General features: G+C 35.4%; 1 protein-coding gene and 1 long non-coding RNA gene across 2 annotated transcripts; both read right to left on the bottom strand.

Moving 5' to 3' along the window:
- Positions 1–1818: 1818 nt before the first annotated feature.
- Positions 1819–11767, bottom strand: LOC131936357 (uncharacterized). The gene is made up of 10 exons (XM_059293300.1): positions 11555–11767; positions 9385–9688; positions 8219–8347; positions 7432–7493; positions 6947–7072; positions 6708–6811; positions 3711–3798; positions 3416–3468; positions 2225–2483; positions 1819–2128 (listed from the first exon to the last, which is right to left on the bottom strand). The coding sequence occupies exons 1-10, from the start codon at positions 11628–11630 to the stop codon at positions 2001–2003; spliced, it is 1329 nt and encodes a 442-aa protein (XP_059149283.1). The 5' UTR covers positions 11631–11767; the 3' UTR covers positions 1819–2000.
- Positions 11768–16258: 4491 nt separating this feature from the next.
- LOC131936261 (uncharacterized) lies at positions 16259–19299 on the bottom strand. The gene is made up of 3 exons (XR_009386040.1): positions 19219–19299; positions 17974–18076; positions 16259–17794 (listed from the first exon to the last, which is right to left on the bottom strand). It is a non-coding gene; the product is annotated as an uncharacterized LOC131936261 (long non-coding RNA).
- Positions 19300–22105: the final 2806 nt, after the last annotated feature.

Consider the following 22105-nt stretch of genomic DNA (forward strand, 5'->3'; position numbering starts at 1 on the left):
GTAGTGTGTAGATAAAACTAGTTAAGCTAGACCTAAATGTGGTGTAGTGTGGAGATACAACTAGTTAAGCTAGACCTAAATGTGGTGTAGTGTGGAGATAAAACTAGTTAAGCTAGACTTAAATGTGGTGTAGTGTGGAGATACAACTAGTTAAGCTAGACCTGAATGTGGTGTAGTGTGGAGATACAACTAGTTAAGCTAGACTTAAATGTGGTGTAGTGTGGAGATACAACTAGTTAAGCTAGACCTAAATGTGTTGTAGTGTGGAGATAAAACTAGTTAAGCTAGACCTGAATGTGGTTAGAAGGAGATAAAACTAGTTAAGCTAGACCTAAATGTGGTGTAGTGTGGAGATAAAACTAGTTAAGCTAGACTTAAATGTGGTGTAGTGTGGAGATAAAACTAGTTAAGCTAGACTTAAATGTGGTGTAGTGTGGAGATACAACTAGTTAAGCTAGACTTAAATGTGGTGTAGTGTGGAGATACAACTAGTTAAGCTAGACCTAAATGTGGTGTAGTGTGGAGATACAACTAGTTAAGCTAGACCTAAATGTGGTGTAGTGTGGAGATACAACTAGTTAAGCTAGACTTAAATGTGGTGTAGTGTGGAGATAAAACTAGTTAAGCTAGACTTAAATGTGGTGTAGTGTGGAGATACAACTAGTTAAGCTAGACCTAAATGTGGTGTAGTGTGGAGATACAACTAGTTAAGCTAGACCTAAATGTGGTGTAAGTTTGGAGGAGCGCTTTAAATTTCTGGAGGGGGCTTTTAGAAATTATTTCTTTTATTGCCAGGCCCCATATTTACTAATCTGTGATGCACAGTTAAAAATGTCGCCATCCACACTTGCACACTTTTGTATGCTAACTCTTCTTCTTCTTCGTTCTTTATTTTAAGTGTTGGAAGGGATCGAGCCTTTATCTGCCAGAGGGTTTGAACTCGAGACTTTTTCGAATTTAACAACCATGAGCTTTGCCGACTCGACCACGCCTCCATCACAATTAATGATACGTGTCAATTAGTTATGCGCCATTGAAAATCCGCTTCAGCCTGCTTCCATAGCCCTTGTCCAACCAAGAACAAACTACAAGGCAGCAGTTGTTTGATTTTGGAGTTGTCCCTCCTAGATGAGGGGCTGTCCTCAGCTAACGAGCCTCATCTGCCCGATGGTTCGAACTCGATACTTTTCGGTTTAGCAACCATGAGCTTTACCGACTCGACCACGCCGACCCCTAACAAAACATGCAGACTTATATTATGCTGTCCTCACTTAATACATTTCATATGCTACCCACACGTGTATAAGCTCTCCACATTTACTGACGAATCCTATTGCCCTAAGTTTTGAAATGTTGGCTGTGGTGTTACCCCCCCCCCCCCCCCCCCTTCTCCAATGGCACAGAACAAGTATGTGGGTAGAGTCGGAAATCTAGGAACATTGTAATCGATGAGTGACAGTACATTGTGTATAAAGGGCAGTTTTACTTTTTTGTCTTTTTCTATATATTTTAATAACATCGCTTAGTAGTAATTGCGTTAAAATAGTTCCGATACCCAAAGTTTCGCCCTAGAATGTGGATAATATTACTTTAATATCTGTGATGGATGTGTGTGCTAGTGTGTGTGGGTGTGTGTATGTGGGCGTGTGTATGTGTGCGTGTGAACTCTAATCAATTATTTGTGATATGGATGTTGTTAGACACATGTAAAATATCAAATAATGTACTCGCGCGTCATGTACTCAACACGACTGTAAGCCTGTCATAGTATTTACAAACAGAAAAATAATGAAAAAAAAAACAGAAGGACAACTGTATAAAATTGCAATCATTCATTTTTATTTATATCAAAAGAGAAGTGTAAAGTTGATAAAATAATTGTGGCGTTTTTTAAATAAAAATGTTTGATGTTCATGTAAATATTTTTGTTCTATGATGTAATTTTCCAAAAGAGTTGATGTGAATTATCTAGGTATATTATGCTAACCAAGGAGCATACACTACTTAGCTTGGTCCTCGGACATATGTTCAGGTTGAGGCGTGTGTTTATCACCTTCGGCTTCGATGGACATCAGCTCAGCAAGCAACGAATTTCTTCGGCTTAATAAGATTGCCACGTAGATTCCTGCTGTAAAAAACAATTAAGACAACAAAAAATAATGTATAATATAGTCTTGGATTATGTAAACTAATATTTTAATTATACAAGTGAAATATGACTTACCACAGAAAATGAAAGTGAAGTAGACGCTTAGGCCAATTACAACAGTGGTTCTTGAGAGGCAAATCTCGGAGGGGCCACAGGTTTGTTGGCAGTTATTTTCCTGCTGACGTTTTTCTATTTCCTCCCTTAACGGACGTGTGTATTGTTCAAACAACTCTGGGTACTCTGCTTTATATCTTTCACACTGATCGTCCGTTGGTGGAACTTCTGCGGCGGTTGTTGTTGAAGTTGAAGAAAATAAAACTAGGACTAAAAAAATCTGGAATATAAATATTAAACGTTAGCCAGCCAGCCAGCCACCCAACGTCCACGCCATCTACACACCCAACCTCCTACATTACCTCCCAGTCACCCACCCACCTAACTTTCCACCCACCACCCATTCACCCCATTCATTCTATCCGCCCATCCGTCCGTTCATCCATTCATCCGTTCATCCATTTGTCCGTCCATCCGTCCGTCTATTCGTCCACCCGTCCATTCGTCCATCCGTCCATTCGTCCGTCCATCCGTCTATCCGTCCACCGTCCACCCGTCCGTCAATTCGTCCATCCGTCCATTCGTCCGTCCGTCCGCCCATCAGTCCGTCCGTCCGTCCGTCCATCAGTCCGTCCATCCGTCCATCCGTCCATTCGTCCGTCCGTCCGTTCGTCCGTACGTCCGTCCATCCGTCCATTCGTCGGTCCACCCGTCCATTCGTCCGTCCGTCCGTCCATCCATCCGTCCGTCCATTCGTCCGTCCATCCGTCCATTCGTCCGACCGTCCGTCCATCAGTCCGTTCGTCCATTCGTCCGACCGTCCGTCCATCAGTCCGTCCATTCGCCCGTCCATCCGTCCATTCGTCCGTCCGTCCGTCCATCAGTCCGTCCGTCCATTCGTCCGACCGTCCGTCCATCAGTCCGTCCGTCCATCCGTCCATCCGTCCGTCCATTCGTCCATCAGTCCGTCCGTCAGTCTGTCCATCCGTCCATTCGTCCGTCCATCCGTCCATTCGTCCGTCCGTCCGTCCATCAGTCCGTCCGTCCATCCGTCCATCCGTCCGTCCATTCGTCCATCAGTCCGTCCGTCAGTCTGTCCATCCGTCCATTCGTCCATCAGTCCGTCCGTCCATCCGTCCATTCGTCCGTCCATCAATCCATCCGTCCGTCCATCCATTCGTTCAACCAACCATCTATGAATTGCATGCATACCTTCAAAACTTTGTTTTGGCTCCATGGAAGAAACAAAATGCCCAAGGGCCATGCTATGAGACATTACAGGTCAAATGTAAATGGCAAGCAAGTAAAGCACAACCATAAATATGTATATGTTATTGTATATATAAATGTCAATGTATATTGTACGTTTACTTGTCCCTATATATATATATATATATATATATATATATATATATATATATATATATATATATATATATTGATTTATTATATTTAACTGATGTTTATATAGTGCTATGAATAAACAGACAGTGTATATTTATAGTACCTTTTATAATCTCTCTTTCTTCATCAACAAAACCATCGCAGTCGTTATCTAACCCATCGTTGATGCGAGTAATTGATCCCTCAGAGTTCTGTAAAAAAATGTAAATTGATCTGTAACCGTGTATCGAATATTCTGTCGGTAACGGCTCAATCTACATACGGTCAAGTGTTTGTGCCAGAATCTCTACAGTGGGAGCTAATAACTGACACACATCCAATTAAAAGATATTCTAATTGTATTAATTAAATACACAACTCTAGATACTTATAATCACTCTACTTCTACTATGACACTTACATCCTAGCTAGTCTATGCTAGTCTACTTCAGCTATCTAGTCACGATATTTATGCCTAACTGCTTACATACCTGATGTATGTTCACACGCTTGACCGACCACACCCCCCCCCACTAACACTAGTGTTGATCAGCTGACCATCACATGTGACCTTTCTAATTTGTCGGGCAATTTGATTGGTACTGCTTGACCAATGCCTAACTGACCTATAATATTATACCTCTCTTCTGTCTTGGATTATTTTGAGTAATGCCTAGCTCGCGTCATTAAAGTCTGCTATTGTTTATTTATTTTCTTTTTTTTTCACTCTTACATGCAAATTGAGCTTTCTATGTTACATATAAGCAGAGCTTTCTCTCTTACATGTAATCAGAGCGTTCTATCTTACATACAAACAGAGCTTTCTATCTTACATGCAAGCAGAGCTTTCAATCTTACATACAAACAGAGCTTTCTATCTTACATGCAAGCAGAGCTTTCTATCTTACATGCAAGCAGAGCTTTCTGTCTTACATGCAAGCAGAGCTTTCTATCTTACATGTAATCAGAGCGTTCTATCTTACATACAAACAGAGCTTTCTATCTTACATACAACAATAGCTTTCTATATTACATACAAGCAGAGCTTTTTATCTTACATGCAATCAGAGCTTTCTATCTTACATGCAAGCAGAGCTTTCTATCTTACATACAAGCAGAGCTTTCTATCTTACATACAACCATAGCTTTCTATCTTACATACAAGCAGAGCTTTTTATCTTACATGTAATCAGAGCTTTCTATCTTACATACAAGCAGAGCTTTCTATCTTACATACAACCATAGCTTTCTATCTTACATACAAGCAGAGCTTTTTATCTTACATGTAATCAGAGCTTTCTATCTTACATACAACCATAGCTTTCTTATCTTACATGCAATCAGAGCTTTCTATCTTACATACAATCAGAGCTTTCTATCTTACACACAAGCAGATTCTGTTTAAACCTGTATTTAAATCACGAGGACAACAACAGGATAATGAATACAACATCTTTCTTCATCCCGCTAAATTTAGCTCCCATCCACCCACCCTAAACGTAGCTCTATTCTTGTTTTCTCTCTCTGGCTTAGGGTGGTCACTACTACAAACACGTCGAGGTGACTGATATTTATAAAAAAGACAAAATGTATAATGACTACAAAGACAAAATACATATTTATAAAGACGACAAAATACATGATATTTACAAAATCGACAAAATACATATTTACAAAAACGACAAAAAGCATGACATTTACAAAAACGACAAAATACATGATAGTTACAAAGACGACAAGTTAATGCATATATTAAAGATTAAATCGACATAAGATGAAGACAGCAAACAGGCTTATATGATAAAGACAGAAAATAGGCTTATAAGATAAAGACAGTAAATACACTTTGAAGATAAAGACTGCTAATAGCTTATAATATAAAGAAAGCAAATAGGCTTATAAGATAACGACAGCAAATAGATTTATAAGATAACGACAGCAAATAGTCTTATAAGATAACAACAGCATATAGGCTTATAAGATAACGACAGCAAAAAGGCTTATAAGATAACAAAAGCAAATAGGCTTCTATGAGCGAGAGGACAAAATAGATAATATACTAAAGAAGAACAATAGAAATAAAGGCGAGCGCTACAGGGCGAACATGGGAGCAAATATTGAGAGCTGCCCAAAACCAAGTCATGTGGGGAAGTTGTCTGCAGCCCAGTGGCGTAAGCAGGGGGGTCATAGCCCCCACATAGACCCCTTGGTATATATATAAAGCATGAGGGGGGTGCAAATCGAAAGTTTGAGGGGGGAGGGTGCAAATCGAAAGTTTGAGGGGGGTGCAAATCGTAAAAATTTGAACCCCCCCCCATGAGACAATCCTGGCTACGCTACTACTGCAGCCCTTTGTTCCTGGGGGGGGGGGTCTAGAGAGAATTAGTAGAAGAAAGTTTAAGGAAACCAAGAGAACTGAAAAGGTATAAATACAACCAAATCTTTTTAGTGTTTTGACAAAAAACGACCAGATGACGTAAATGACAAAGAAAACGGACTGATATAAATATTTTGACAAATTTGTTTATATAACAAAGGCGACAATATAAAATCAATACATCTTTAGAAAGCCGACAAAGCACGTTGATGATTTAATGAAGCCTGCGGAATATAATTGTTTTTCGCATTGATAATCGATGGTAACCGGTAGGAGTCCAATGAAGTAAGTGATGCAGGAATACTTTTACCCCAGTGAAGTCAGTAATACAAAAGCCTGCGGATACTCACCAGTGCTGGGTTGGCTCAGCGTGTCTTGTAGACAAGCCAGATACCAATTAGTGCTGGATTAACTCAGATCAGAGCGTCTTACAGACATGCCAGATACTCTTAGGTGCTGGGTTAGCTCAGCGCGATTATAGACATACCTGATACTCTTTAGAGCTGGGTTGGCTCAGAGCATCTTATAGACATTCCAGATACTGGATTGGCTCAGCTCAGATCGTCTCATAGACATGCCAGCTACTCATTAGAGCTGGGTTGGCTCAGCGTGTCTTATAGACATGCCAGATACTCAAGCTCAACAACTCACCTATTGAATGTAGTGAAGCTGAACAACATACCTAGTTAATTTAGTGACGCTCAACAACCCACCTGACGAGTGTAAGGAAGCTCAACAACTCACCTCCAAAACACGTCCAACAGCAACGTTTATCACCTGTGTTTCTTCGTTAATAGTAACAGGTATAACAAACTGTTTTTCCCCAGTTCTTGAGGGGATAAGCATTTCTGAAACATCAGTTAAATAAGTAATTTTAATTTTATATATATATATATATATATATATATATATATATATATATATATATATATATATATATAAATAAATGTGTGTGTATGTGTGTGTATATTTGTGTATGTTACCTGCCGTTACGCCGCCAGCGGTCTTGACATTCTTTCTCTGACATTCTGATTCAAATTCGTATTCTTCGCAAGTGCCAACAATAACGCCAAACGAATACAACGCTGTTATTTTAGCTGGTGTGATTGCTAAGAAGAAAGTAGGTCAACTTTGTTAGTTGTCTGGGGTATGACTGTCCACGAGGTAAAAAAAAATGCACATCTCATCATAGATCTAGTAAGATTACTACACATAGATGCACAACAAGAACAATCTGCTGCTGTAGTCGTGTTTATCAATGTCACGTAATGAAATATTACAGCGACGTACGCTAATCTCATTCGCGAACAAAAATGTCCGTAACAGGAACAATTAAAAGTAAGCTAAATCAAATCACAATCTTGCACACAAAAATAAGTAAATAAGTCATTTGCCTGCATTACACCTACATTTTACACATTGTACTCACACTACCATCAAAGAATTAAAGTTCCCGTGAAGTACTCACCTCCGAGATGCTTCTCTCCGACTGTTCTTCTAGTACAGTTCTGCATGATGTACGCCTCCTTCCTGGTTGGGAAATTCAAATTTCAATCTTTTATCCCGAGTTTTAAAAAACGACACAAATAATTTCAGATTGATAACTACTTAATCAATAACAACTGACTACACAATCTTAAATGGGTCAACATTTGTCAAAACATTTAAAGAAAGAAAGGTTGAGCGGACTAGTTGTAATACATTTAATCAAATCGTCTGGTTTTAATACAGATTTGAATTAAGTTTAAAAGTTTTAAATTAAAACACCAATATTTTTTTTTCAAATCGTGATTAGATTAAAATATAGAATCTAACTAATCCAAGCGATCTGATCTAGAGCTCTACAAATGGCCGAGAAAATGACTCGTGATTAGATTAAACTATAGAATCTAACTAATCCAAGCGATCTGATCTAGAGCTCTACAAATGGCCGAGAAAATGACTCGTGATTAGATTAAACTATAGAATCTAACTAATCCAAGCGATCTGATCTAGAGCTCTACAAATGGCCGAGAAAATGACTCGTGATTAGATTAAACTATAGAATCTAACTAATCCAAGCGATCTGATCTAGAGCTCTACAAATGGCCGAGAAAATAAATCGCGTCACTCAAGTATATTCTGCTGACTTGGACAACTTTTAACTTTGAGATCAAGAATGTAGCAGTAGACACGAAAGTTAGCTACCCACCTATTGGGTAGACACCAAAGTTAGCTACCCAATTATTGGGTAGGAAACAAAGTTAGCTACCCACCTATTGAGTGTGATAGTGGAGAGTAATGCATCAGTGAATTTGCTTTCTAGCTGCTCCATGGGTTCAGTAAATCGTACGCTGATTTCATTTTCCTCAACTAAAGAAATGAGTACAATCGAGGGCCCCGTCCTGTTAGAAATGAACACCAGTTAACGTTGTCGTAAATCATTTGAGTTTGCGATACAGAATGGGGATGGTAGGGTGTGAAACGTAGGGGTGGGGATGTCAGGGTATAAAACATGAGGAGGTAGGGATTTTAAGGTCTGTAGAGTAGAGGCGACCATATCACGGTATGAATTGGCCATGTATCAATGTAACAGACGAATTTTTTTATCTGGGTTTATTCAGACAACTTTAAACTTCGGTCTGATTTTTTTTATTGATATAAAGTTTAATTTTTTAAAACAATATTATACTACAGAATTGTTTTAAGAATAGTGAGAAACATTTTATTGGTACGAGAACCTTTACACATATGTTCTCTGACCATAGTGGCTTTACACATATGTTCTCTGACCATAGTGGCTTTACACATATTTTCTCTGACCATAGTGGTTTTGATCATTAGTGCCTTGACCATAGTGGCTTTGATCATTAGTGCCTTGACCATAGTGGCTTTGATCATTAGTGCCTTGACCATAGTGGCTTTGATCATTAGTGCCTTGACCATAGTGGCTTTGATCATTGGAACTTTGATTATTCATCACGCATAGATTCAAGTCATCACTGGTTATATTGTTCGCAAGGTTTTTTATCGTTAATAAACGTTAAGAAACGTTAAGAAAAGTATTAATTGTATTTAAGAATTATTCCCTACGATAACCGAACACAAGAAGGTGCTGACTTTTCTTTTTTAGAATTATTATTTAAGGTAACAAATTAATGAAATTGATTACTTTAGTGTGACGAAACAAAGCAAGACTTACTTTGGTACCAGAACAAATTATTGTGTGACGAAACAAAACAAGACTTACTTTGGTGCCAGAACAAATTATTGTGTGACGAAACAAAACAAGACTTACTTTGGTACCAGAACAAATTATTGTGTGACGAAACAAAATAAGACTTACTTTGGTACCAGAACAAATTATTGTGTGACGAAACAAAACAAGACTTACTTTGGTGCCAGAACAAATTATTGTGTGACGAAACAAAACAAGACTTACTTTGGTGCCAGAACATAGTACTCCGCGCCGAAACCGGAAGTTGGTATGGCCTGGAAACTAGCAGCCGAGTGGAACGACACCGGCATAAACACCGTCATCCCAAACTGGAACTTTCCTTTGGCGACAATAGACGTGGTGGTGTCACTTCTTGATATCCTCTCAGAAACGGGGTGGTCCGATAGTGGAGCGGTGACATAAACATCAAACGTGTCGAGCATGGGTGAGTTCATCATAAGAATGGGTTGGCCTTCAGGCATGTATGGGAACTGTACCTGAAATTCTACTCCCATCTGTGAAGCTTGCCCTGTAGTGGGGGAAAATGTGGAGCTTGTGAACGTATCATATTTGAACTATTTTTAGTTATAGTTTATTCACTATCATTGGCCAACGCTGCAGCTGAGATCTATAATTCCTTGATCTGTTAGAAACTCAAAACTAGCGAACATTAGAGAATATAGGATGGAATCTACTGTGGAAATTCAGCGAGTAACGACAGACATACAAACACACACACACATACATAAACACACAAACCACACACACACACACGCACACACACATATATATATATATATATATATATATATATATATATATATATATATATATCAATACAAATGCACATTATACACACGCAATCAGGCAGACCGATGCGACAGAACAATACGCTCTCATTTGCCATTATTAATATTCGTTGGACCGTGTTAAGTAAGCTCTTGAGGTCTGCATTGTTTACGGCCACTAATGTTTGTTTGACCAATCCATTAATATTCGTTGGACCGTGTTGAGTTAACTCTTGAGGTCTGCATTGTTTACGGCCACTAATGTTTGTTTGACCAATCCATTAATATTAGTTGGGCCGTGTTAAGTAAACTCTTGAGGTCTGCATTGTTTACGGCCACTAATGTTTGTTTGACCAATCCATTAATATTAGTTGGACCGTGTTAAGTAAACTATTGAGGTCTGCGGTATTTACGGCTACTAATGTTTGTTTGACCAATCCATTAATATTAGTTGGACCGTGTTTAGTAAACTCTTGAGGTCTGCATTGTTTACGGCCACTAATGTTTGTTTGACCAATCCATTAATATTAGTTGGGCCGTGTTTAGCAAACTCTTGAGGTCTGCATTGTTTACGGCCACTAATGTTTGTTTGACCAATCCATTAATATTAGTTGGACCGTGTTTAGCAAACTCTTGAGGTCTGCATTGTTTACGGCCACTAATGTTTGTTTGACCAATCCATTAATATTAGTTGGACCGTGTTTAGCAAACTCTTGAGGTCTGCATTGTTTACGGCCACTAATGTTTGTTTGACCAATCCATTAATATTAGTTGGACCGTGTTGAGTGAACTCTTGAGGTCTGCATTGTTTACGGCCACTAATGTTTGTTTGACCAATCCATTAATATTAGTTGGACCGTTTTGAGTGAACTCTTGAGGTCTGCATTGTTTACGGCCACTAATGTTTGTTTGACCAATCCATTAATATTAGTTGGACCGTGTTGAGTAAACTCTTGAGGTCTGCATTGTTTACGGCCACTAATGTTTGTTTGACCAATCCATTAATATTAGTTGGACCGTGTTGAGTAAACTCTTGAGGTCTGCATTGTTTACGGCCACTAATGTTTGTTTGACCAATCCATTAATATTAGTTGGGCCGTGTTTAGCAAACTCTTGAGGTCTGCATTGTTTGCGGCCACTAATGTTTGTTTGACCTTTCCATTAATATTAGTTGGGCCGTGTTTAGCAAACTCTTGAGGTCTGCATTGTTTACGGCCACTAATGTTTGTTTGACCAATCCATTAATATTAGTTGGACCGTGTTGAGTAAACTCTTGAGGTCTGCATTGTTTGCGGCCACTAATGTTTGTTTGACCAATCCATTAATATTAGTTGGGTCGTGTTAAGTAAACTCTTGAGGTCTGCATTGTTTACGGCTACTAATGTTTGTTTGACCAATATTCAAGTGCATCTGTGCTTTAGTTGTTAAGTCATTTAGGTTATGGCGAAAGGGTTATGGTGCTTATTTGTTACGATATTAGGTCAGTTTTACATATAGAATCTACCAAAGTACGGATTCTAGGTTGATGCTAACTGCAAACCGGATGTGCCGATTTCTAATGTCTACAAAGACTTAGATTTATGGGTCTAGAGTCCCGACAGATTTACCTTCAACCTTCGAGATTAATCCCAAGCACACAAGAGCTAAAATGGTGATCATCCTTGAAAAATGTGTAGGAGCCATAAAAATGCTTGCTTGTATGCTCTATGTACACAATAAATGATTAGCCTTCACACGCTGGTACAAAACTTCAGGAAACATATGGGCAACATATTTAGGTGCTGAAGGTTGCACATGGATATCAGTATCCAAGCAGGGTGGGTCTGTTCAAAGCTCGTGTAAACCAGCGCCTAGTGAGTTTCTGTTTTTTCTGTTAGCTTTTGCGCACCAAGTCTTTAATGTATTGTTTCGGAGTTTTTTTCACGCCGCAGTCAATGACGTCATTAGTTGAAGAATTTCGAGAAAAGAAAATAATACTTGGTTTGATTATATATAAAATTTAAAAAAAACCAGGAGTGATCTCCCCTAAACTTTCTCGAATATTTGTATATAACACTACGGAGTAAGGCAACTCGTGATATAGACATGATTTTAATCAATTTTTAATTACTTAGACTTTTCAAAATAGAATAGAATCTCGTAGAAAAAAGAATTGCCCACCAAGTAAAAAGGGGCATGTGATGAAGGGGGTGTGGGGGGAGGGGGGAAATATGCTGTTACGTAGGCAAGTCTTCCATCATCGTTTTGTATGAGCTGGTTTAGTTGTATAGAATGAGAGTGCGTGTTATTGTCTGGGTTTAGAAAGGAATTTAAGAATAACTGGTTAATGAGGGGTGTTTGTAGTACATATTTCAATCGCATAAGTAACATTCATCTTTATTTATTTTGGTAATACATCATCATCATCAGTATATAGTATAGTATTTCAACACAAGGGGTGGGGTCATGCGGACGAAGGAGATGCAGATATGGGGGCAATATGATATGGGGTTCCTGGGTTGCGGGGGCGGGGAGGGTGTGATGAAAAGGGAGGTGTCGGTTAGGATTGGGCGGGCCAGGCGACCAGAGCAAAGTGATATGTTCTTCACGTTGTGGTGTTGCTAATTAAGGTATATGTATTTCAGTGGCGTAGCGAGGTCGGGTGTCATCCGGTGCAACACTTAATGGTGTCACCCCCCAGAGGCGTAGCGACCCTTCCCGGGGACAAACTTTCAATTTTCGATTTGCACCCCCGCCTCAAACTTTCGATTTGCACCACTTAAAAGACTATTTGACACTCGAATTAATCACTTAATTAAGTGGAATTATCATTTTCCTCTATATATTTTGCTATTTTTTGCCTTGGTGTCATCCTACTAAATGGTGTCACCCGGTGCGGTCCGCACCCCGCCCCCCCCCCCCCCCCACCCACCGCGCGCTACACCTCTGATGTATTTGAATACTGTCGTTGTCAAGTCGTCTACGATAAATCTGTCCCAAGAACTGTACCTTGTCGTGTCTTGCTCTTATTCTACTGTTCCAGATAGTCTGTCTATATATAGATAACGGCCTTGCTTTTTGCTCTAGGTCCGTCGTTTCTCTTTATTTAGGGATTTTTGTATAGAATTATATATGTCAATATTGAAGGTCTCGTTTCTTGTCGTTATTTTGGTTTCTAACGTCTTTTTCATATTTTCTATGGTGAGGCGTTCTAAATACATGTGTGTTTTGTCTGCATAGTGGGCAATAATGTTTCTGTTGTTTTGCTAGGGGTGTTAAATTGTAGATGAGTCTGTATGTTATTTCCCTGGCTTTGGGTGTTAAATTGTAGATGAGTCTGTATGTTATTTCCCTGGCTTTGGGTGTGATGGTTTTGAGGTGAAGCTTCCTAAAGGCGTCTATTGTGTCTGTTAGAGCGTATTTCCTACACCATTGGATATGTTGTATAATGGGGTTGAGAGTTTTGTTTTGTAACTGTTTGCAAATGTTTTGTGATTTTTCGTGTACAAGTTTTTCGCTGTTTTTTAACATTTTTAAGCAGACGCGTGGCGAGGACGGGGCAGGGGGGGGGGGGGTGTGGAGAGCACCATATAACATCATTTAAGGGGGTGACACCAAGCCTAAATATTGCAAAATGTACAGAAGAAAAATACCTTTTTACCAGATCCATTGGGGGGGGGGGGGGTGTGACACCATGACCTAAACGTGTTAACTATACAGAAACTATACTACATCCAACTGTATTATATATATATATATATATATATATATATATATATATATATATATATATATATATATATATATATATATATCAGCCGACACACACACGTATAACGGGTCAGTCTTCTGTGTTGGTTATTGATGTCATGATAAGTGTGATTCGTTTTTGCCCTTTGTCGACTTGGAGTGTTTAGTTTTTTTTTATTTTATTTTTTTTTATTTTTATTATGTGTTTGTTTTTTATTGAAAAAAATTAACGAGAAGTATTATCATAAATCATTGATCTACCAAAATCAGTTATATTATTAATACTTTTTGTTTATAGCAATATATACATCTGTATTTAATTTGAATAAATATACATATATATAAGAAAATTAAATACAGTTATATACAATTTGTATTTTAACTTTGTACGTACAAATTATTATATTGTGAAAAAATATTTATGAAATTATTTATTTTTTTGTTCGTTAAATGGATTTCTATCTATTTTAATATATTTTAGCAGATTTTGCGAGTAGTTTCCCTTTTAAAATTGTGTTCATATTGTTTTGAAAAATGGGGACAATTCTAAAAACATATTATTTTTTTGTATTGGTGTAGCAAAGACTATCAGCAACTGGTGGAACTTTCATTCGGCCAGAACCCGCTATATAGGGGTGGGGGTGGAGGGGGAGAGCCAGGCCGTTTGGGGGAACCAAAATCCGAGAAAAACCACATCATATGTACTACGATGGTGATCGATCTAATGTAACTACCATACAGAGTTGCATAGACAATAAATCTACATAAGCTGTGACAGTTAGATAAACCTCAAGACACTTCCATGTGCCCTTCTTAAATTAATCTTAAATTAATCCAATAGAGGTGCCTAAAAAGCTCGTTTTAATAATTTTGTACTAAGAAAATTAAAAAGCGATTTCTTCTCGTAATTATAATGAAAATAAGGTTTATTATGTAGTATAGCTAATCTGTTTCAATAGCCCGTACATTGTTGGCCAGCATAATGCCCAGTCGCATCATCACAAAGGTTGCACAAAACCACATCTATTAATTATTAAATTTCTGAATTAAAATTATTTTAACTTGAATTCGTAGAAAACAATATGAAGAAGTTAACGAAATACTATAAGACACTTGGTGTGTTATGTTTAATTACATCTTGTTCAATGTGCTTTTATTCGTTCTATGTATAGTTTTCTAAAATATGTTTTGTATTCAAAATATATTTTGTGGGGTTGTTCTAGTTTATATTTACTATACAATAGAGGTACAAAATTGTGATTATTATTGAGTTTGTTTAAAAAATTGCAATTAGTTGCTTTCTTTTGTTGACATGTAATCGGGTATCGTGTATTTATTAATGACATAACGAGACAACATTCTATAGTCTACAGTTGTGTTTAAAAATGGCTGCGGTTTCATAATCATTTCTTATTCAATTATTTATAAACATTTGTTTTTATTTTAAGTTTGAAACTCAGCTAAATGATTTTTGTAAACTATCATCAAATTTTAAGGCATCTTGAGTAAGAACTTAATCCGAATATCTTACTAATATATATATATATATATATATATATATATATATATATATATATATATATATATATATATATAAACACTTTATAAACCCATTTATGAAGATATTTATAAAGACACTTATAAATACATTCATTAAACAAATGTATATTGGTTTTTCAGCTATAGTCTCACATTACACAATGTATTTTTCACTCATACGTTGTAAGCTATAAAAAGAATAGCGGAAGACACAGTAATAATAAAACTTCGCATTTGCTTTTTTAAAATTTAAAAATAAGGAACACATACTTTTCAATGAATTTTTAATAGTGCAACACATTTTAATCTTACTGAGACTTTCTCTTAATCAAAGAAAAAGTTATATTACGCCGTAGGCCTACTAATTAAAATAAATAAGATCTGGAAATTCTTATTTTCAGCAATAGAGAAATAAATGTTATAAATACTAGTTAAAAAACTTAGCGATAACAAATCGTACGTGGTATATATTGAATTACAAAACGTATAAAAAAATAACATGCCTGATACAAAAAAAAATTATTGATTGTAAGACCATTTAACAAATTTAATATCATCCAAATAGTAGTACGTTAAATGGGGTTTAAATTATCTTAGGGACATTTTACTACGAACGTTTTTATATACATATTTTATGGCAATACAAGCCAAGTAAATTTTATTAATAGCAGACCTAAAATGTTTTGAATGTGCTAGTGTGTATATACATGCAGAACGTTAAGTTATAAATATAAATAAAGTGTCTTAGATCAAATTAAATGCTAAAATCCTTCTTTAAAAAAAAAACATTTTTGAGTAGATTTGGCTAGAGAAAATTTAAAAGCTTCAATTTTGTTCAAGAAAATGATTTTAGAAAAAAGTAATAATATAGTTTTGCCATTTATGTTATACATATAAGATAAGAGCTGCATTATAATATTGTCATGTTTTACAAAAGTTATAGCTTATAACTCGGTATAAAAAAATAATTGCTTTCGCAAACAACTAATAAATGTGAATATTTCAGATCATTGATGTATAATGTAACATTCTTAGAAGATGGTCAGTTATCTAGATACATAAACATGTTCTGGAATTATGATTTACGTCTGAAGTTAAGAAGGGAAAAAATGTTTGAAGTTTAATACTTAGTGTTTTGATACAGACATGCCATTTTAAAATCTTTAATTAATTATCTGCAGAAGCTGTACAAACTTAAACTGAATAATTACATATATACAGATTATCAACATATTATCAACATATTATCAACATATTATCAACATATTTCAAGAAACTGCTCCCATTTTCGCACAAATGCTGTCTACGATAATTGGTACTGAGTTTTGAGAAAAACGTGTATGTGTTTGTTAATGAGGGGGTGAGGTGGTGGTAAGGTCAGGTCAGGTCAAATGTAAACCACAATATAATCTCTAGAAAGTGACTATTAAAGCTCATCAACAAGATGGTTGAAATGGTATTGATTGATTCATAAAATATGAAACACTACTAGATATCAAGTTAGCTAATCCATCAGACATAGCTCTACTAATCACAATGTAAAAATCGATGTCATTCTAAGGTTAGATTTTTAAACATATAGTGTACAATATCAATAAGGCACAAAATTCACAATGCTACTACATTCAAAATTGAAGATAGTAGTACAGTAACAATAAGTAAAAAAGATCAAAGAATTGAATTACACTTCGGTGGAATAGAAATCACACCATTGTAAACAGGGCAGTAACCACATTATGAAGGCACTAAGTAGTTCAATCACCTGGCAATGTCAACGTTTACTTTTGAAATTAATAAATGTCCATGCATCTTTAAGTTAAGTTGTGGGGATTAGTATATAAAGCTAATCTAAATAAACGGAACATATAATGTAGCAATGACATTGATACAATATAAAGCTAACAAACAGGATGGAATTTTCTGAAGAGTAGAAATGTTGATGAAGATTCTTTTAATAATAAAAGAGTTCCAATATGTCATTAAAATGTTTTCTGATTGAATATACGGAGAAATTAAATGACATAAATAAACGAATATTTTATATACAAATGTTGAGGATGGCAACTGTAAAAATGTGAATACAAAATGCACCAGTAAGAAAAGTTTATCTTGAAAAGTTTTATCATCAACGCAAGAACTTAATTATTTTCAAATCTAATGAACATCAGTTTGTGAGGGTAGGTTGGTATATTTTCTACATATAAACAACAAAACTTCTATCTATAGGATACATCATATGTTACATTTTAAACATTAAGTCGTAAATGAAAATACATATTTTGGTATTCGACGTCATGAAGTAGTAGATTTGAGCAATTCTACACATAGTTTTTTAACAAACATGAACTCATTCAGAACACATTGGGTCTAAAAAATAATTGTGTGTTGTTTTTCGACACCTTCTATGATCTATTTCATACAAGATAAAGTTTCAACCTAACAAAATCATATTACAAGAAGTTAATTCACAAAATAAAATGGATGACATCTAGGCTTCCCAGATACGTGTTTGTTTCTCGCGTCTCTTTCAAACTGCGCAGAATTTCTCTTCAGGTAAACTTTTTCCATTGCCTTTTTACCTTTTAAAAAAGATTGTCAAGAATAATATATTGCAGAAAATTAAAAGTGTCAACGATATGTTTACATCATCAGCTAAAGAGACTTCAAGGTTATACACAATTACAGTAAATGTTTAGTTTTCGCAACACTTAGTCAATTCTACAGTACCCATTAAACAATAAAAGTACAGTAACTCTACCTTAATATTGTAAAAAAATTCTTGTATGCGTCTGGTAAATTTCCGCACTTTAGTTTTGAAGAGAAAACATTCCTGTACCTGGATCTTTTCTTTCATGCAAAACCTGATGAATTTTAATTGTCTTTAATTGTCATAATGTCATATTCAAAACAAAACTATGTAATACTCTATATTGAGTGATATAACTCACTAATAACAATATGTAGGTGAGTTTTTATAAACAGCGAATTGTAGTATATAAGCTGTTTGTTGCGGAGTAAGCCATCAGACTTTTTGCAAACTTGTATCTAACATATTGCAATATTTTCATGAGTCACACACGGTAACTACAGATCTAGACAAACTGGCTAATTTTTTAAATGTAATGTGGTGAATACACGGGTAATAAGAGGGTTATAAAACGTTTTGAACGAATCCAATCTAGAATTGTTCTTGGTCGTCTTGATTAATTTTTGTATTCATTATTTGTATCTGGTAATGTCCAGTAGTTAATTTTCAAATTGAATCGTTCTTAAAATGTTCTTGAAGGTTAGTACTGAACTGTTAAAACGTATTTCAATGTTAACATTGAAAAGTTAACTAAAAACTTACTCAAACGCAAAGAATGAACTGTTAAAACTCATTTCAATGTTAACATTGAACAGTTAACTAAAAACTTACTCAAACAATTAACTGTTAAAACTCATTTTAATGTTAACATTGAAAAGTTAACTAAAAACTTACTCAAACACTGAACTGTTAAAACTAATTTCAATGTTAATATTGAACAGTTAACTAAAAACTTACTCAAACAATGAACTGTTAAAACGTATTTCAATGTTAACATTGAACAGTTAACTAAAAACTTACTCAAACGCAAAGAATGAACTGTTAAAACTCATTTCAATGTTAACATTGAACAGTTAACTAAAAACTTACTCAAACAATTAACTGTTAAAACTCATTTTAGTGTTAACATTGAACAGTTAACTAAAAACTTACTCAAAAAATGAACTGTTAAATTTCATTTTAATGTTAACATTGAACAGTTAACTAAAAACTTACTCAAACACTGAACTGTTAAAACTCATTTTAATGTTAACATTGAACACTTAACTAAAAACTTACTGATAGTTAGACACTAAACTGTTAAAACTTATTGCAATGTTAACATTGAACAGTTAACTAAAAACTTACTCAAACGCAGACACTGAACTGTTAAAACTTATTTCAATGTTAACATTGAACAGTTAACTAAAAACTCACTCATATGTAGACACTGAACTGACGCTGCTAACTTCATTGAGTAGCGACATATTCTCATCGTCAAAGAGGCATTCCGTGCTGCAATAAAATGTAAGTAGTCTTCACAAGAGTTGTTTCTTTACATAAAGCTGCATAATCCTTTTGTAACACTTTTTGCGACAGCTAGATGTTATTGTGAGTTCTCCTCTCTTCAAAGATAGACGATAAACTGCTGGTTCATTTCACAACTTTATTTACACAAATAAAATCCACAAATAATACAGTAATCAAACATCCACCGTTTGGTATAGCACTTATAATTAAAGTACGTGAATACACAATTTAAAATCACAGGAGTAATCTATATATATAATTCTCTTCTTCGAGCCGTTAGAAAACAAGCTGCAAACGCTCTCCCTACCTCCCCACCCCTACATGGTTTTAGTGAGCTGTGTTCACTCTAAATGTTTACAAGCAGAGCCAACGATTTTAAACGTAGGGGGGGGGAGGGGGGGAAGGAAGGGGGGGGGGTTATGGTCCTTAAAGAGCTACTTATAGTGTTTTAAAGAAATATTTTCAGTGTCAGCGTTGGTACTGTCGAATTCACAAATTATGAATTATTGAAAATTAGAAACAACTAAATAGCGGCGTATGTTATGCCGCGGGCCGGCTCGTACTGAATACATTTCAAGTTCTAACACTCGAAACACATAGCTTCCCCTTGCATTTATCTAGGCCATTCTATGTGGTCCTCTCGAAAATCTCATTTACCCGATTATATAGCCTTACAATCACTCCCTTTCAGTCAGTGAGTGATGTCCAAAAAACACACAAAATACAGTGATTGATCGCTCACACTTTCATTTCCGATGGCCAGGTATTCAACCACCATTCCGAATACAATTTACCAAACAGTCTGTTACAACTTTCACTGAATATATGGTCTGTCCATTGTATGTTACCTTACCTGTTAGACTCTTCCGAAAAACTTGGGTTGATGACACCTGTATAACACGTTGGCATATGTCTGCGTTTTAAAAAGGCAAAGTACTTAAATGTCATCTTTACATTTGTAAATTGCATAGTGCGAATTATAAAAGTTATAGCCACACTTTACAATTATATAGAATGCAAGTAATTCAAGGCTAATTTGCATCGCTTTCATCAATTCCAATGTTAAATATTTGATTAGATTTTAAATTTCTTACATGGGATCATGGTAGGAACTCGCTGCCCAACAGTTAGCTTTTAAAATTCCTGTAATTAGTAATTGAAATGTATAAATTAAATACAAATAAAACCTTTAAACTATAAAATATTTTATATGAACAAACTTTTAAAAGCGTAAAAAGTAATAAAGATACCAAATATATTGTTCATATGTTGTATTTAAATTTTTTGTAAATATAATTGACTAAAATAATAGGTTAAATCTAAATTTAGTTCCAATAATATGCTGCAGATACACACACATGGTAACTGATAAATTTAATAAACTAATTATCTATACATATGTGTAAAAGCAACACTTGTGTAAAGATGTAGTCTATTTATAGCGCACGTTCTACCACAGTTTGTAGAGAATATATGAACTGTAAGCAGTGGCGGAACTAGAAAAAAAGGGCCACCCCGCAAAAAAATATTTAGGCCCCCCCCATATATATATATATATATATATATATATATATATATATATATATATATATATATATATATATATATATATATATATATATATATATATATATATATATATATATATATATATATATATATATATATATATATATATACAAACTCAAATTACGAACACATGATACTCATCATGGCCTGTTCGAGTTTCGAAAAAAAATCAAAACAAATTACATCAGCATGTCATGATTGTAAGTGCATTAGTGTGTTTTGTGAAAATCGGTTTTATTTTATCTTTGCTATAAGACCCCTTAACCTCTAGTCGGTCAAAAGAATATAAACCATGAAAGCTTTGTATATAAGTAATGGTGTCTCGTGTTATGTTTATTTTTATGTTGTTTTTTTTTAATTTATATTATTAATAAATTTCCTTTTTATACAATGTCATTCTTTAGTAAGTACTTTATAAAAAAGTAATAATTAAGAGAAGTAATTGCTTTTTAATTTTTTTAGTACAAATCTATTAAAAGGAGCTTATGAGTACCCTTATTTGACTACTTAAAAAAGGGAAATAAGTTATGGAAGTGGTTTGAACGTTTGCTTTTCTTTGATAAGTTTGTTTGTAGGAGAAAGGACTCGGCTTTCACAGTGGTTTAAAAACAAAGGGGAAGAGAATATACAAGTGCGTGGGGGTGGTGTCTATAGAATAAAGATAATTCAACCGCAGCTACGGTAATATTTTTACAAAACAATCATCAAGTAAAAAAAATGCAAGAACATTGAAAAAAATTTAACTATAAAAAAATTATTATGGTCGGCCGTGGGCCCCTAAATGGCGTGCCCCCCCCCCCCGCATTGCGGGGTCTGGCGGCACTGTAGTTCCGCCCCTGACTGTAAGAGACCAATATGGACATACCTTTAGCATGTTTGACTTTCTCCTCCAATGGCGCCGCCGCTGTAGAAATGTTGGCATTGACAGTTGTGTCTATCTGTAGTGTTGGCTGGGCAACTATTGTCACGTCTTTGGATTGGTTGTCTGGTTCTTGATCTATTCAATACAATTATCGAAGGATGAAAGACACAACTTTGGTATATAAATAGACAGCTTTTTGTTGCTTTTAAATTTGTATTGGCTGAAATCGGGATTTAAAATATATTTCAAAGTTAAAACTATTTCAAAACATGTTCCTAACATCTTAGACAAACTACAGTTGTATAAAAATATCTTTATCTCTATAGACACAACATTTTTAACAAATCTACACATTACGTGTTA

Source organism: Physella acuta, unplaced genomic scaffold (genome assembly GCF_028476545.2).
Source record: "Physella acuta isolate Inbredline_101_S28 unplaced genomic scaffold, ASM2847654v3 ptg000014l, whole genome shotgun sequence".
Taxonomy (NCBI): Eukaryota; Metazoa; Mollusca; class Gastropoda; family Physidae; genus Physella; species Physella acuta.